General features: G+C 35.9%; 2 protein-coding genes across 3 annotated transcripts in view; one reads left to right on the top strand and one right to left on the bottom strand.

Annotated features, from left to right (window-relative positions):
• Nucleotides 1-2: 2 nt before the first annotated feature.
• On the top strand, nucleotides 3-14477 carry LOC146475271 (uncharacterized). Of its 2 annotated transcripts, none has more exons than XM_085115644.1 (11): nucleotides 3-521; nucleotides 2420-2580; nucleotides 7406-7545; nucleotides 8102-8323; nucleotides 8709-8864; nucleotides 9553-9666; nucleotides 10351-10536; nucleotides 11364-11559; nucleotides 11948-12268; nucleotides 12930-13046; nucleotides 13796-14477. In XM_085115644.1, exons 1-10 carry the CDS (start codon nucleotides 370-372, stop codon nucleotides 13028-13030), a joined length of 1749 nt encoding a protein of 582 aa, XP_084971770.1. In that variant the 5' UTR covers nucleotides 3-369; the 3' UTR covers nucleotides 13031-13046; nucleotides 13796-14477. The 2 variants fall into 2 exon arrangements, with proteins under 2 accessions (XP_084971770.1, XP_084971771.1); XM_085115645.1 differs by lacking the exons at nucleotides 3-521; nucleotides 2420-2580 and adding exons at nucleotides 3843-4121; nucleotides 4230-4375.
• The window catches only part of LOC146475270 (cytochrome P450 4F1-like), a 25389-nt gene continuing 21404 nt past the window's right edge, over nucleotides 14016-18000 (bottom strand). Inside the window, exons 11-14 of the mRNA XM_085115646.1 lie at nucleotides 17601-17665; nucleotides 17334-17416; nucleotides 16570-16635; nucleotides 14016-15855 (exon numbers count right to left, since the gene is read on the bottom strand). Coding sequence (XP_084971772.1) covers nucleotides 15744-15855; nucleotides 16570-16635; nucleotides 17334-17416; nucleotides 17601-17665 — 326 coding nt within the window. The 3' untranslated portion in view covers nucleotides 14016-15743. The remainder of the gene's footprint in view (nucleotides 15856-16569; nucleotides 16636-17333; nucleotides 17417-17600; nucleotides 17666-18000) is intronic.

Below are 18000 nucleotides of genomic sequence, written 5' to 3'. Positions count from 1 at the left end.
AGGAATTGTTGTGACAGCGCTGAAGGAAAGATTGTTGTAAATACCTTTTCTCCGCGTTCAGAGATAAAATTTACCCAGCAACGGTTATATTTCTTCCTTCACGAACGACAATTTTACTACAAGTCAATGTAGAAGTTGTGGACGTACAAATCACATCGTTTTTATTTTTTAGGGTTTATTGCGTTCTACGGATGCGACAGAAATTGCTAGCAATGAACTGACATGACAATGACAAGACGCTTATTTCAGCCGAATGAACAATCTTAACATGCTTCAAATGAGCGCGGGAGATTCCACGATACTTATTCTTAAAACAGGAAATCAAACGTTTTCGTTGTAAATGGACAGAGGAAGTTAATTGCAATCACCATGAATTCAAAGAAGGCGAAACGCAGCAAGGAGGAATCGTTGTTGATTTCATACAACTCAAACGAAGATCGCGGCAACAGAAGCAGTGAATCAGATAATAACGTTCCTCCTCTTGATTTACCACCTACTCGTCTCAGACGCCCGAAATCAAGGTATTTACACTAAATCTTACGTACAACTTCGTTGAATTTCTCCATGTTAGACTTGGAAGACATTGTAAAACGAATATTGCATAAAGCAAGCTTCTGGGATTTAATTAATAACACATAACAGCTTTCATTTCATCATGATTTCATCCACAGACGGCTAATCTTTATTTTCGAATGAAAGATAGAAAACTATCGTATATGTGCAGCCTTAGTGAGGTTTTTAAACTAGGATTGGCTCAATCTCGGCCCTAATAAATAAGCTTATGTAAGCTTACTAGAAACAAGATTTATTCATTTGGTAAATAAATAGTTGATTAGTAATAAGATCATATTGCCTTGGGCACTTCTTCCTCAAGCGATGAATTACGTGAAAAGCCAGATTGGTTTTTATCATGAGCTTGGTGTGTGTACTTTAAACAAATATATGTTCATGTTACCTGAATTGCATTATGTAATCAATCATGAGACACACACAAGACTAAGAATATTAAAATCATCTCGTAATTAAATACTGTAAATATAGACCCCCTAACATATGAGCTTCCCAAATCCCTGATGCTAAAACGGTTTCTTAGGGACTGGTCATAAAGTACCGGGGGGGGGGTGGGCTGGAAAAATTCATTTTTACGAAGGCTAGTTTTGTGTGACCCACCCTCATATTTTTGCAGAATAATGCATGGCCCACCCATATTTTTCAGGTAAAAAATGAAATGACCCACCCCTAGTAAATAAAGGTAAGACTATACATAAAACTAGACAAATTAGAGGACAAGTATGATAGAGGAAGGAGCACACATGCACAAAGTCTTGTTTTTGAAGTTTATCATTGCATGAGATCTATTTTTGTTGAAATACCTGAAATGATTTTGAGAAGATAATGTGCATCTAATATGTATCATTAATAACCACATGGAATCATAGTTGTTCATTTTAATGGATGCGAGTGAACTTGCCCTTTTCTTGATAGAATGTGTAGTTCCAGAAAATATCCTTACCCCACCCATGGAGGGAATTCAAGATTCTGGAGGGGATGGTGGTAAGAGAAAGAACAAAATTACAGAGATTGTATGAAAGAAACTTGGAAGTTCCTGGCGGTAGGGCGTCCTTTTATAAATTCCCTCTGTGATGGGGGATGGATATTTTCTGAAACTACACAATTATAATTTGTGCTTTTACTGTTAATACATTTCACAGTTTTACTGGCAAAAGGCACCATTTGATGCAAAACATGTGCAAAAATATTATGTGCCCCACCCCTTTAATGATGCATGGTTTTTGCTAGCCCACCCCTTTTTACATGCATGAAAACAGTGACCCACCCCCCCCTTTTTTTCCAGCCCACCCCCCCCTGTACTTTATGACCAGTCCCTTATTAACCCAAATCCCCCGCTCCTGCCTCATCTGCCATGGACAGTTTAGGTTAGCTGTTTTTTCAAGTTCCTTATCAGCCTTTATTTTCAAACCCAACTAGTTTTGAAATACAAAATTCCCTTCAATAATAAAATTTTTCTACAAACTACCAGTTGAAGCATGATTTGCTCAATGGGGACCTTCACATCAGAGTAGTGTTGAGTACGAGATTGAGTATGATTGCGACTTTCAAAGTTCAAATCATTGCTTACCAGTAGATAAGTGGACCCTAAATGGCCTCTTCTGTAGTCCCTTTTAGTCCATTTTTCTTTAGGTGAGCATCAATAATTATAATAATAATAATTATTGTTAAGTAAACCTGCTTTCACTTAAGCTAACACGTATCATTTTTTTTAAAATTGATTTTATGTACCTGGGAGAAAAGAGGAATAGCATTTACATTTTTCTTTTTTCTCAAAGAAATGAAATTGTTTTGTGTGGGATTTAGGTCCCCTTCAAAACTGTACTAAATATGTATTCATATTTACCAGGAAACTTCATGTTACTCCACAATCAAAAACTTGCAGTTCACCATGGAATGCTCTTCAAGTGATTTTTGTTCTTTTCACTCTGGGAACAATGGTCTCCATGATGTGGTTTACAATCATTCTGAAAACATCCCTGGAGTCCATGAAGAAAAGAGTTGTTTCATGTAAGTAAAAAATCTGTACCCTGCATGGTAGTGGGGATAAAGTTGTGAACTTTCCAAGTTCCCCACCCATCCTCAGTGGTCCCTTCCACCTTGATGTTATGAAACAAATAAACAGGCTTAGTAATTCATTCAGTTTGGAAAAGCAAACAAAACTTGGTATTTGTGATGTTTCTCCCAAGCTTAAGATTTCACAGCAATCTCATTTGACCGATGGTTAGTGGAATGAAAAGCATGGGTTGATTCTAATGTGGCCTATTAAATTAAACAGTTCTCACAAAATGACTTTCCATGTTACCCCTGATATGGTCAGCAAGGCCATTATGTGTTGGTTAGTATGCAATGGGTTTGGTTTTGACATCTCCTACAAGCTCATACATAACAATGCCAATAATATTGTAAATTTTCCACTATAATAATTTGTGAAATATTATACAATGCTTTGTAGTTTTTACCGTTTGTTGTTTCCTGCCACTTAAATCCTTGTTTCCTTGTTTCTGGTATCTTTGATACAAACCAAAAATCAATTTAAAACTCAACATGTACATAGGACTTTGATGCCCCAGTCCTCCGATTGTAGCTGGGAGCTAGGAATTTTACTAGTCAAATAATTGATTTTCCAGGTGACACTTTTTTTTTGCCAAGCTTCTTCTCTTACATCAGTGGGTGCTTTCTGCTAACATTGTGATGTCTGTGTTGCGTGGGAAAATAAATATATTTTCTTCTTCCTTCAAAAAATGTTTGTTGTACATGAAACATAGTAAAACAACAACAACAACAACTCAATCACTCAGGTAATTATATGACCTGGGGCAAAGCAGTTCTTCATTTTGATCAAGTAAAGTAGAAATAAGATCTGAGAGACAGTGTATGACCAGAATAACTTTAGCAAAGATGATATTAAAAAAATGCAAAATTAAAGATAGGAAGTTTGCATTCTTAACAAATATTCCTACTACGTTTTACAAGTTTACAAGTTTATTCAAAAATTCAGCAAAAAAGAGAGACTGGCCCGCAGGTAGCAAGAGCTAATTTAGGCGGACAGACTTACAACTTTCAATATTCTTACAGTTATTATTACATTTGGAAAAAATTAATGGGGGGAAGCTGAATCCCCATTTAAAAATATCTAAATAAATTTTGCATTAATTAACAACAGCCAAGTTCACAGTGGAAAATGATAAAAAATGGAACGAAAGAAAGAAAAAGAGAGGAAAATAGTGTGCGTGTTGTTTGACCCAGTCCCCACGCTGCAGTCTTCAATTATTTGAATGTCATTTGCATAATTTTATTGAGCATGTTACGCCAAGAGAGAAACGAAGGTGACGAGTAATTGTTTGAAGCGTTCCTTTGCCACTTAGTCTTTAGAAGGAAAGATGGCTATTTTCAAGTTTTGGAATGGGAAAGCGTAAAAGCAAAATGAAGCTTTCGTCGCGAAAAAATGGCACGCTTGTTCCTGATGACGATTCGGACTCTGACCTGCAGGAATTCCCACTCCCCAAGAAGAGAATCATCACACCGGGTAAATCCATGTATGTCGCAAGGTTAGAAAATTGCCTTCGCATCGGCTTTGCAGAGAGTTTGAAAGCTGACGTTTTAAATTTTCTTTTCTTTCGTGTTTGAATTCATAAATTCATTTTCGAACGTTTCAGAAGGCGATGTGATTGCTGTAGAGTTTGCGCCTCGGTGTTCCTCTCCGTCCTCCTTATCGCTTCAGTTTTATGTGTAATTGTACTGGGATGGTTCAGTTTAAGACTGAAACGAGACCTAGACTTTGTAAGGAAACGACTTAGCAAAGGTGAGTCAGCTTTCGTGAGTGGACTAAGTACAGAATCATTTAAAATATTGCGAGTCACTCTTCACTGGTTTTCCTCTGAGTCGCTATAGCATACAGTAGTTTGTAGTTTGTAAAATTGCGTTTTAATTTCGGTCTAATTCTTCCGTGGCGAACAGGAAGTTGTGAATATTAATTATGTTATCCACTATGTGCACCGTGATTTTGTGTTAAAAGTAAACTTCCGTGCTATACTGAAAATGATGGTCATGCATGAATGCTCTCAAATATACTTTATACAACGACGAGTTACTCCTAGATCAATCACAGTTTTACATCGTACGCCATCAATTCGTAAAATACTAAAATTTATAGCTGTGCTTCACTCCTTAATTACAGTTTTATGTTTTTTTGGTTTTTAAATTTTTCCAAAAGTAGATACTTCTTGCTTATCAATTCGTCTACGAGGTGTCCCGATTTTCCGATATAACTTGTGGTCTCGGATGTGTTGTTTTGATCAAATGTTCCTCTTCCCTGCTCGCTCATCAATTATTCACCTTCGGCAAAAATGAAGAAATAATTAAACAAAATTCGTCGAGCTAGTAGACTGTGATTTTTTCTTTAAGTGCTCAGTTTGATTATTTTTATTCAGACCGGTAAAATACAAGTCTAATATCAATGTTTTGTCGTTGAAACAGTCTATACACGCGAATAGCTAATAATACGTTTGGTGATATTGCCCACTCGCGGATTAGCTTAAATTTACATTGTGTTGAATGTAAGAGAGTTTCTGAAAAGCGTGCTTGTTTATTTTCAATAGTTCAAGCCTTCCGTTGTCACTAATTGTGTTTGGCGATGAATAGACTACGGTTTATGGTAAAATAAATTAGATTTCAGACGCAGGAATAAAATGTTATGAGTAAATTTATTCCCCCCAGGTGATGTTGTTATTGTAGGCATAGAAATCTCATCTCTGCTAAAATATTTTAATTCTTTTATCTCGGCCTATTTCTTCTCCCAGCTCATTTTGAAAATGAGTAATATTACAAGGTTAATGGAATATTTACTTTATCCTGCTGGCTCGGTTCGAAAGTTATTGCCATATAATTTATCTTGCTGGTCTGTTCTTGAAAGTGCATTTATTAATACAGGTGTTGCTAATGAAACACGATTCTTTAAATATTTACGGGGAGTCTTAGGGTTTAGGCAAATTCTCAGACCTTAAGTAGGTTTCTGGATGTTTTGTGTAACAACAATTTTTCTTAATCTGCTTTACTTTGGGTTGTAAAATTTATATTTATTATGTGAATTCATGAGCACCACTAAGTGAAATATTGCATTTATAATATCTGATCCCCTGTACATATACATAAACAGAAGAAATATTAGCCAATATTGTGAAATTATTCATGAACACTCTTCTGGTTTGTTTTCTAGTGTGGCTAATAATTGTTAATTTTCTTTGTGATGAACAAACTCGGAGTCAAGAAATATTTTCCTTCTAGATCGCAAGAAAATTTAGCCCCATATAATTACTACTGTAACAATATCGAGAATTGTACAGTTTTAATTTGTTTGTTTTTAGAAACAGTCTACTTTTTCACAAACTTATAAACTTGCCTTGGCCCCACCATTTCAATATTTAATATATATCACCGGAAGTGTAGAAAACTAGATTGGAAAGCATTGTTGTCTGTCTTCATTATTTTGTTGTTTCCAAAGATAACAAAGTGTTTTCACAAACTTCCAAACTCATAACCATCAGTGACATTTTTAATTTTTAATTTTGAAAATAATATATTATTAATGACTGAATTATATGAAAAGAAAAAAGAAACATTTGATACGCCAGGAGTTCTAACAGTTGTGACTTCTCAAACGGCAGATATTAAGTTAATAATAATTGTCTCGTAGCAAATTGCATACTGTACAAGTAGTTTTTTTTTTAGTGGGGAAAAATTAATGTTGCTTGCTTGGCTTTGTTCCTCTTGGGATAAAATTGACAGCTGAACTTTTTTATTGCTAAAATTTTTATGACGAAAAATGTTAAAAGTTCTGTGAACAAGATGGTTTTTAATTTTACTTTTTTTTTCCCTCTACTGATAAGAGGGCACAGGGGCAAGGTTATTTTCGTGACTCAGTGATTCATTACTTTTGTGGTACATGAATCGTGATTTATTGAAAAACTGTTCTTTAAATTGTGAATGAAGTGCACTTTATGAGACATGAACTGCTTAAATCCTTGAAACATTGAAACAATGCATCATGAATTTGTAACTTCATTGATGGAGGTCCATAGCTTGTTTGCCTCAGTGGGTTTCTGTTAAACAGCATGTTACTTTGTAGAATGGGAAACAGTAAGTTGTGTTTTGCTCTGGAAATTCACAAAGGGATATGTGAATTACTGATAGGGTTTTCATGCATGAGTCTCAAAACACCCCTAGCGCAGGTGAGACGAGGAATAAATTAGGCTTCCTTTTAGTTGACTGATGTGGTTAGGTATTGTTTCAATTAACTGATGAACTGAATCAAAGTGGTCTTTCACAGAGACTTAATTAAAGTTTTGTTCTCTTATTACGTTCATAGTTCTCGAAAATTCTCATATGATTTGTATTTTCAAGAACCAGGAAGTAATTTCTTTGTATTGTGATTTCTGAAATACAAAACTGGGTCATAACCTCGTGGCAACAACTTCCCTTGCACCCCTTCCCTCTCTCTGGTAACAAACCAGTTTGATCCATAAAATACTAGCTAAAATTATGCGTATCCCCAGTGCAGTCTCCAAGTGAAAAATCAAGTTACTGAGGATGTGTTTCAAATTTACTTTGTTTTTGTTTGAAAGGTTTTAGACCAGTTTAATAATTATTATTGTTCTCTTTGTCTTGGATTCATTAATCTGGAGCAAAGAAAAATAGAAAGTGAAGAGGAAATTGTCAAAAATCAAACTGGCTTATAAAATTTCTAACAGAAAACAAATTTAACCACCACATATATTTTATTATGCATGTACAGAACTTGTTTATTCATAAATCATGTTTGGTTGTCCCCTTACAGTGGAGTCGTATGATAGAAGCACTACTAGAGAATATGGAGACCTGAGTAATGACATGAGTCACAAATATGAAACACTGAAAGCCAGTGAAGAGAAAGCTGTCAAGCTCAGTGATGAGCACTATAAATCAATACTTAGGCAGGTAAGAATAATGTTTGCAGATTTTTTTGTGATGAAGAGGGGGCATTGCGAGGGAACCAGAAGCAGCGGAGGAACGTCGCTGGACTATCCATACTTCATGGGATATGGGATTACAGTGTGAAGGGGAGTGAAAGATTCATAACTTTAACTAAATCGTCCATTTGAGTACTTTTCAACTTGCAGTGAAATTAAGAGTTCACAAGTAGTTTTATTATTTATTTTGTTTATTATCCCTCAAACATACAATTTATAATAATTATATTTATTTTGTTTATTATCCCTCAAACATACAATTTATAATAATTATATTTGAAAAAGCGAAGGATGAACAATCTAAAAAAAAAAAAAATTAAAAAAGGAACCAAGGCATATATTTTCACACAGTAGAAATAAACACTGTGCATTTTAACACTGTAAAATACGAACACTTTGTCATGGAAAAATTAAAAATGGTCATGGAAAGTAATGGATTTTTAAAAGCCCAAAAGTGTACAAACCCTGATTTTTATATTCTGGTATATCTAGCATAAAATTTAACTTGTGCTTTTCTTCTTCAGATTGCATATTTAAATTCAACAGTAAATGACCTGCAGAAGAAGGTTGAAAGACCAGAAAGTGCAAACAAAATCACTAGTGACATTGAATCATTAAAGAAAGGAATGGCAGACACTGGTGGAGAAATCACAGAGATTAAAGACAAAATAAAGCAGTTAACAGATTTAGCTGCCCAACAGCATGGAAAAGTGAATAAGCTGACAAAACAGTTTTTTAATCTTTCAGTAAGTGTTTTTTGTTGTTTGTTTGTTTGTTTGTTTTTTTTGTACAAGTGAGCTCGACCTAGAAAAGTGTTTATTAAAGGTAAAGTTGTGTTCAAGCTTCAGGCTAACCAAACTAACAGAGCTTGAGTTAGTTTCTGGAATGCCCTGCACGGTTTGCCATGTCTTGGATGGTTGGTCGAGAGGTCAAAAGAACAAACAACATAACAATGCCCCCTACCCTCAAAAACAATGCAACTGCAGGTAATCAGGGTCCAGTGAAAAAAGAGCTTTTGAAAGGTGCAGGTCTACTGAGTTTCTGTAGTGTTAAAAGCAACAAGGATTATTACATCCCTCTCCCTTTACTGCTAAGTAGGATTCATTTGAATGATGATATATCTTTCAACAGGTTCAAGTTGCTCAAGTCATGGGAAAACCAACCCCAAAACCTCCTCAGAAAAGAGAGACCCCACCATTAATTTTAAGGATGCCTGTCAGTTCAGATGAAAATGCAAAATTGGAAGATAAGGTGTCTTTCAAGAATGTTACTGCAACAATTTCAGCTGTAAGTAGGAATTTTCTCAACATGTTTCTGTAAGAGTCCAAACGATGGTACATGTATTTGCTGAACTGAGAGAAAGGCTTATTCATAATTATGTTTGGTCAAACATCTGTTCATGATCATGGATCAGATCCCTTGTTTGCAAAGCTGGTTTCTTATCGCAGCCTACCATAACAGTGGTGAAGTGTGTGACATCGTAAAACATTAAATTCATGAAATTTTGGGATTTGGTGACGGCTTTGTAAAGACCATAGTCAAAATATCCACTGGCCAAAAATCATCCTCTCAGATAAGATCTGCTTACTTTTAAGTCCTCGTTTCCCTATAGAAAACTCTCTAATTTTGTGCTGGTTGCTTCTGTTTAGAACTGGTCAGTGGTGCAAAAATTAAACATGCATGGGGGAATTAAGATTTATAAGTGTGTATAACTCGGCCATCCCAGATCACAAATTTTCATATTTTAGTGATGCCATGGCTTAAGCACTGTATTACTTGCATGCACTATTTGCAGCTCACATTATTGGTCAAAAGAACAAACAAAACAAAGCTCCTAGGCCTTAAAGGTCCAGTGAAAACAGGGCTTTAGAACAAGAACATACTAACTGGTTTAATTTGAGCACTTCTGAACACACCCTCAACAGGTTTTGTTTTAAGCCATTGCATGCCATTTTCTTCCTTATTTTGTTTATAGGAAGTTGGCAGAGTCATGGGAATTGTGACAACCATTAACCATACACTTTCCTATGAAGTAAAGAAACTCAGAGATTTGATGAAAAGCTTGCTTCAAGAAGTCAAGAAACATGTGGTAAGTAAACTCCTTTCTTACTGGCATCCCATGACTTTAATATCTAGAGACTTTTGATGGTTTCCTTCATGTATCTTCTGCTTATTTCTTTTAAGGGATTTTAACTTCATGACCAGTTTGTACATAACAAAATTTAAACCACAACATTTGCATGTGCATCTCCCTCAAGTGACTTTCTTTCTAAAGTCCTATTTAAAACATTGCTCACTATTTTTAAAATGTTCCTTTTAACCACCATCCTCTTTAAGTTACTTTGTTGGCTTTGAAAGAAGATTGGAGCAACAGATTTAACTTTTAAAATTACTTAATATTTATTAACTGTGGATATCAGTGTAAAAAGTTGTGAGTAGAAGTGGTAGCCAAGAAGTGATATAATTGTTCTTCTCTGAGTTATATGTTTAAATATAACTTTAATCAAAAACTTCCAAAGCATACCCGAATTGGTTTGGAGATGACTTGTCTTCAAATAGTTTGTAAAAAGACCTGAAGGCTTCTGATTACTGAAGTTTCCTGGACATCATCCAAAGTCTTCTGAAGATGGCATGAGGTATTGTTAAATGCTTGTGCCTAGTTTTAATACAATATCACTCACTTGCTTGTGATATGGTTTAAAAATGAATAGAAATGAAATCATCCATCAACATATAATGATGTATATGATTGTGTTATTTTCTTGTGTATCAGACAACCATCAATGACTTGCAAACAAAGGTGTCACAGATGCTGAGACCAAACCACAGTAGTGTGGTGTCAAGAGGTCACCTTGGAGAAGACCATGAAGGTGTTTTAGCTCATGTCTTCAATTTGTCACTTGATGTTACAAAACTCTCAGAGGATGTACATCAACACTCCAGAAAACTAGCCAAACTGGTATGCTACCCTTTAATAATAGTCTGACCAGGGTTCTGTGGAAAATGTTCTACCTTGGCTTATACAGTAAAAGGGCATGACATTTTTGTATGTTATGAAATAAAGTAAACCCTCCCATAACTGAAACACTAGTGACTGTTTGTCCATTAAAGAAAGGGGTCGCTTATTGAACTACCTAATTCCTTGTACACCATAATAAATAAACAGAACTTCACAAAAACCTACTGCTCAATAGCTTTCATTTAAATGGTCACACTTTAGGATTTCATCCTCACACTCAAAAGTTAGAACCACCTTATACAGTATAATAAACAGCACCACAGGGAATTACTGAACTCTAACTTTGATTTGAATGGTCATGCTTCAGGAGGTCATCCTCACACTCAAAATCTCTAGGACCACCTTGTACAGCATAACAGCAAGCACTACGGAGAAGTACCACTGCCACTCAGTAGCTGTCATTATTATTATCTTTACAGGTTTTATTTGGGGAGTTGAAGGGGTGCAAATATCACTTTAAGTGTAAGCTGTCTGTTCGCAAGCAGTTGCTAAAAACTCTTCTAAAAAACAAGCACAAGAATTGGCCAAACAAACACCACCAAAACAGTAATGTAGTTAACGATAAACTTTCACAAAAACGTGTCTCACCAAAACTCCTCACACCCAAGACAATAGTCCGCATAACTTTGCTCACTAAACTTAAAATAATCAGGAACATTCAAAATGTCTCTAAGCATGCGCTCTCTATCCAGGCATCCACACCAATGTTCGTTTACTGTCTTAACACTGTCTCTGATTGAGTCACATTTTTGTGCTGATTGTTACAGATGTTGGAGGTTGAACAAGTCAACAAAACAGTTTACCACCATCAGCACCAAAATGCGATGCCAGAGAAATCTGTGATATGTAACTGTTCAGCAGAAGTAGGAAAACTATGGGAGCAGTTATCAAGCAACAAATTAGACATAGAATCAGTAAAACAACAACTCCAAGCTCTTCAGAAGCCTGACAAACTTTTGCCAAGTAAGTACTGTATCCATGAAAAAAAAAAGTACTGTATCCATGGCTTTGTAAGAAAAATGACAATGGGCCAAATCTCATGATGGCGTAAGACTACAACTACCAGAATTCATTTCATTTTCATTTTCATATTCAAATTTTGTAAGCCCATCGGGGAACAAAGAACAATGGCTCCAATTAGCATGAGAAAACAAAAGACAAAAAAAAACAAAAGGATTCTTGTAGTTGTAGTCAAATGATGCTATAGAGTCTTATTGGAGACTAGTCATTCAAAGATATAATTATTTCAAATGATATGCAAATGTCAGATCATTGTTTCTTTAAAAAAAAAACTTGAAATAAGTCCTTTTCAAACCCTTTCTAATATTTTGTCCTTTTTTATATTTCACAGAAACCACCTCAGCACCACAAAATACAGAGTCTATCATCTCAGTAGTCAAAGAAGAACCTTCAAACCAGAATCTAACTGATAGCAGCACAGAAAAAACTGAGCAGGAGGAAGCTGGCTTAGAAAATATCAAACCATCCACCTCTGCAGCAAATAATGTCAGTGACTTGTCAGTAAAAGTTGAAGAAGTTGCTAATGTTTCTTTAATTTCTTCATCACCTGAATCTGCCAGCTCTGCCCCAGAGTCTAAAAAACCTTCCAATAGTACATCCCTTGATTCCCCTCCACAAAGTATCATCACCAACTCTTCAGAGAGCAGTCAAAGTAAGTTATCAAAACCTTTCTTGACACTTCATTTTTCTCTTTTTAAATGCCTGAGGGTTGACCTCAGGCAAATGGGGATCTAGTACAAAATGAAGACAATTGGAACTGATTTCACCCATTTTAGTTTTTGCCGTTTAAAGGGGATTTTCATCATTTCCCCTTCCTTGAAACTGCATTATAATGTCTTTGAATTCCATCATTCACATTCTTAAAAAATTATTTTGTTTTTGTTCCCTGAGATACCTGTTCCTTTAAAGTGAGTAGTTCAGTTTCCAATCCAGAAAATAGCATGTCAAAGAAGCAAAATTTTTAAATTTCCAGGGTTTTGTTGTTGTTGTTGTTGTTGTTATTGATTCCCTACCTTCCTAGGTTGATACGTGTGTGGCGCAAAGTTGTCTGTTTCAGACAACTTTTTTTTTTTCATCCGATTCGTAGTTCTTAGCTTTTACAGTTTTTGTACCATGAATTGTTGTTCATTTTTCAGTTTCTAATTTTTAGTATATACTTGGCCGTGGATTACGTGTAAACTAGCTGATTAAGCTAAGCCTAAATCCCACGTTAAATAAAGTATCGTATCGTATCAGAATTTCCTAGACCCACCTGTGTGAATTACTGAAAATCCGAATCATAAACGATCATCATGTTTTGTACCCACTTGCAGCGTTACCCACTGATGACACAGTTGAAGCAAAGGTTACCAAGTTGGAAACAACAAGTTCAGAGGAGTCGTTAGAAGATAGCTTGGAAAATGAGGGAACATAAATTTCTAATCATTAAGGTAGTCAACTTAAGTCTTGTTATTAAGTAAGACCGCTCAATAATCTCACCAAGAGTTGAATTAAAAAAACAGTCATGACCAGTGAGGAACAGGATTTTAAAGATTGGCGAAGATTGAGACGGATTGCCGTTAGAAAACGTATATTCTCAGCGTTTTTAATAAGTCGTGGAGAAAAAGCAAAGGAAATCACTACCGTAAACGAGGTTTGGAAATGTGATCAATCATCATAAAATTATTTAACTTTGTATTTGTTTGTATTACTCTAGTATTTGTGCTTTAAGTGAAAAAAAAATGTTACAAAAAATTATCATAAAATTCGGTGAACGTTTGCTTTCAATTTCTCCAAGAATTACATTAATAGTTTGAGAAGCTATATCAAACACTCGAAAGAGTTTTTGAAATCAGATGAAAACACTCCTCGTGTTTGATATATTTTCTCTCAATTTTCAGCAGAGTGGAATTCGGTTAAATACCCAAAAGTATTGGCTTCACAAGACTGATTGGTAACAAAAAATACTCGCACTATGTTCCTGCTCTTGACACTGATTGATTCATTCGATTCTGTACACTTGTCTGTTGTCATTAGCTAGAGAGGGATAAGTTCTCTTTATTTCTTTCTTTCTTTCTTTGTTGTTGGGTGGTGGGGGTTTGGTTGTTCACCATTCACTAATTAAAAGCTGCTTTATAGCACATCCTTTACTGATGTATCTTTGTGTTCTTATTTATAGATGTGTGTTTCCTTTTTTCAGGTTTTTCGTGGATTCAGATTGTGCCATGCGGTGTGTAGTCTAAATAATAGTTATTACGAGAATTGCCACCGTAATTCAATGCGGTTTTTCCGTTGTAAGATAGAGAAATTGTTATTACAGCAATGAACCGAAAGGGTTTTATACAAATCGTGAAGATATTTCTTATCAGATATCGTTATTAATATATTTCAGTTTTGTTGTTAGTGTTTTTGTTTTGTTCCCATTTTGGAGATGCTGAAGTGTCTTGGCGGACAAATTGGAACGAATAAATTGACGTTACTTTAAGAGAAACAAGTTGGTGCTTCTTGTAATTTAGAAAAGCAATCGAAGAGTTGATGTGTTTGGCAACTGATTACATATTGTTAAGTATTCTTTTGTTAGATGTAAGGAAGGATTCTGAGTGTATCCGCAGAGCAATCCAGAAAGAAAGAAAGAATAAGGTATCTCAGCAGAATGCTTATTTGCGCCAAGGACTTGTTTCACCATACATTGGAAACGTTATACTCGAGTAAGTGGTAGGATTGTTTTTGATATTATTTTGGAGGTACTCTTACGGTAATCCACGTACAAAGTTCTTTTAAATTCGTATGGTACTGAAATAGCATGGTTAAAAAAAACTTGCAAGAGTTTTTTTCATTTCAAGATAAATTTAATTAAATAAAAGTGAAAAAGCCGTTTTCTACTTGATAAGGTGTATTTTCTTTTAACTATGTTGCATAGAAACAGCTGCCAGGCCAAGGCTGGTATGCTGCTATGTAATTCTTTAATTTATTTCTCATTTCGTGTAGCTGATAAATACATTACAAGTTGCTTTGGAAACTTTATTTGGTCATGCAAATCAAACGACTGTAGACGTCGCTAAACATCTTAACACCAGTAACAATACAAAGAGCCCCGGGGGGGGGAGGAAGGAGTCAATCTGTGGGTATTTTCGTGCCCAGAACCAACTGCTTGTTTTAACCGACGAAGCCTTGGAGTCGCCAGTTAAGAAGAGCAGATGGCTCTGGGGACGAAAATGATTTGCAAGCGATTCGAGTTCTAAATATTCCGAAAATGAAATTGAAAACTTTATCAATGTGTCGTAGCTTCGAGTAGTGGACGTCTGGCAAATACCAGTTCTACTCTTACTGCAAGGCAAAGGGGCAGACCTCTTCGTTTCGTTGTACTTTTGTGTGCCTAAAAACCACTTTTCTTAGAACTTGGTTAAATAAGGTAACAGTTAAATAAGTGACAAGGGAATTCAAAAAACATTTCTTCTTTGGACTATATACAAAGTAAGAAACAACGTAGCAATATACAAGAACGGTTTTAGAATGCCAAACAGTTTTTATGCTTTTTCTGAAAATTGGCATGGGGACACACCAAAAGGATAGGAAAGTGATCGAGCTGTCAATCGATAATCTTGAGGAAATTTTCTTCGAGACCCTCTAATAAGTTTCACAGTTGTTCAGACAAAAAAACGTATTTTGCAGTCTGAAAAACTTGAAAGGGTAGATAGGAAGGTAAAATGCCCCATCCCATAACACCCTGACCGCCGGTTCACTCGCCTATAACCTCTTAGCAAATAATCAAACTAGAAAGGTGTGGCGCTGGGTCAGAGCTTAAGACCATGAGCGATAGAACGATGTACACCCTCTGCAAAAATGGCTGATTGGGTTAATTTGAATGGAGTCGAAAGAATACAGTGGAACTTCTCCTTACGGACACCTCTCTATTACGGACAGTTCACTTGGTCCCCGAGAGACCAAAATCCATATCAAGCCTACTTCTCTAAAACGGACACCTATAATATGGACACTTATTCCTTTCCCCTTGGTGTCCATAATAAAGAGGTTCGACTGTACTAAAATGTCAGCCATTTTTGCACAAGGCCTATGAAACAACGAGTTGCAGTGGATAGTTGTGACACGGTAGCCAACAAACAGGCCTTGATGTTTAAGCTCGCAGGCTATAATCGTGGCGTCAAATTTAAACGAAGCCCTGTTCTTGTGCGTAGCATTATCTCTGGAAACAAGTCGTCTGAGGTAAGTTGTTTTTCCTTGTTTATTGATAACTTGAACCTGCAATCAATGCAACAACAGTAACCAAAAAAAGACATGTTAAGAAAGTGTGAATGGCTTTAATACGCAGCCATCCAGTGGATGACTCACTATCCATCTGCTTGAAGCACGTGTTATGTATAAACCAAAAACGAGGAAGAGTGTTTCATTCAATTCCAAACCTAAAAAAAAGCAGGTGCAGCCGAAGCCGAGTTTTTTGTAACCGACTTCGAAGTGTTTGGAAATCGCATGAAACACCCTTTCGAGTGTTCGATATAGCTTCTAAATAAAAAAATCTATTAAGAATTCTTGGAGAAATTCAAAGAAAAAGTTGACTAAATTTTATTGTAATCCATATTTCTTTTGTTTTGGTTTCAGAAGGTCATAATGGTTAGTTGCTCAAGTCATTACTTGAACACAACCGCAAAAAAATTAAAGCTGTACAGCTTGTGCGAAAATAAAGCCTGTCCACCGTCTGTCTTTCTTGATAGCGACTACTTCGTGGGCGTAAGGTGACGTTATTCGCATTTTAACAACAAGGACCTAGCAGTTGTGCGAAAACCGATTTAGGATTTCCGAGAGATTTTGATCTCCCAGTCAAAAGCAGTTCGCTTTGCCAAAGTAAACCTTGTCTTTAAAATTAGTAAACGCAAAAAACTACAAAAGCCTGTGACGTTGAGTTCAAAGGTAACAGGCATTCACTGGGTGGGGGGGAAGGGGTACTTATGAACAGACCTTCTAAGAATCGATGCCACGGCTATCTTCATTTCAGTCATTGCAAAGTTCATTCCAATACAATTTCTGTGGAGATTAAAACATACAGACGAGAGTTAGGCGCCTACTGCATGTTATCCATTTTGATGTGGACAGAATGCAACATCACAGAAAACAGAGTGCGCAATTTTAGAATTACAGGGTGTATCCACCCTTGATCCTACTTAATCATTTTCTATTTCACAAGTGGTGCGCGCAACAAACTCAGTGATGGAAAACGAATGAAATTCAGCAATTGCGCAACTGGTTTCTTTTTTTTTCTCTTTTTTTTTCCTCCTTTACATTTTTTATTACATAGCCATAACAACTATTAATGCATGATGTATTCAGACACAGAGACGAATATGTATGGAAATGGTCGCTGAAACTTTGGTCATGCTTTATCGGTACGATGTACTCCAACCAAGAGAGAAGTAGAGGACCTTCCTCCCTAAAGTTATGCGGGAAAATTTCAAAAAGTCCGTTTTAAACGGATTAGATCCTATTTGTAGTTTACACATCCAAAGTAGAATCAAATTCAGGAGATTGAGATGCTGCAATGAACACCACCTTATTTTAAAGGCACTTTGAGAAAAGGCTTGTATTTACAGTCCTTCAATTAATTAATTAATTAATTAATTAACTATTCACTTTAACTAGTACGGTTAGACGGTTCCACCTATTCACTTTAATTATACGGTTAGACGGTTTCACCGCGCGCGTGCCATATGTTTTGAGAAACGAACCTTGGTCCAGCGGAAAATGGTATATATGAATATGGTGAGTTGTCTTTCCTGTTCTCAACCGTGAATCGTAATGGATCAAAAGTCTGTGAAGAGAAAAGTGGAATATTAGAAGATGCAGTTTTTTCACCACCGGTCAGAGCTTAAAATTAACAAATGTAGATCAGAGCTGGCATGTTATCAATCACAAGTTGGGTTTGAGGGGCTTATAAGCAGCGAAACATCACAGAACCATATAATCACAACTGGGTTAAATTTGTGCACGCTTACCTCAGGGTCTTTCCACACGTGGGGATTATGATGTAAGGCGTACGCATTTATCATGATCCACGTACCTGTACACAAACAAATTACACAGAGAAGGTAACTGACACTCAAGCATATAAAAAATGATGGTCTTCACTATCATCATCGCCATTGCCAACATAATAGCCGGCAACAATATATGATCATCTTTGCCATCGTCCTCGTGGTACCGATCGGCACTAAGACCATCGTAATCATCGTCGTTGTTATCATCATCGTCATTGTCACCATCATTATCGTTATTATGATTGCCATCATCATCAGCGTTATTGTTATTATTATTATTATTATTATTATTATTATTATTATTATTATTATTATTATTATTATTATCATCATAATCACCTTTATTATCATCACCAAC

This window comes from Pavona decussata, unplaced genomic scaffold, assembly GCF_977016875.1.
Source record: "Pavona decussata unplaced genomic scaffold, jaPavDecu1.1 SCAFFOLD_84, whole genome shotgun sequence".
NCBI lineage: Eukaryota > Metazoa > Cnidaria > Anthozoa > Scleractinia > Agariciidae > Pavona > Pavona decussata.
This window is presented reverse-complemented; position numbering and strand designations above follow the sequence as displayed.

Excerpts from the sequence above, each read along its gene's own strand:
- LOC146475271 (XM_085115644.1), top strand. The coding sequence starts at position 370 with ATGAATTCAAAGAAGGCGAAACGCAGCAAGGAGGAATCGTTGTTGATT. Across the intron at positions 522-2,419 it reads CTCAGACGCCCGAAATCAAG|GAAACTTCATGTTACTCCAC; the intron begins GTATTTACACTA and ends CATATTTACCAG. Across the intron at positions 11,560-11,947 it reads GCCTGACAAACTTTTGCCAA|AAACCACCTCAGCACCACAA; the intron begins GTAAGTACTGTA and ends TATATTTCACAG.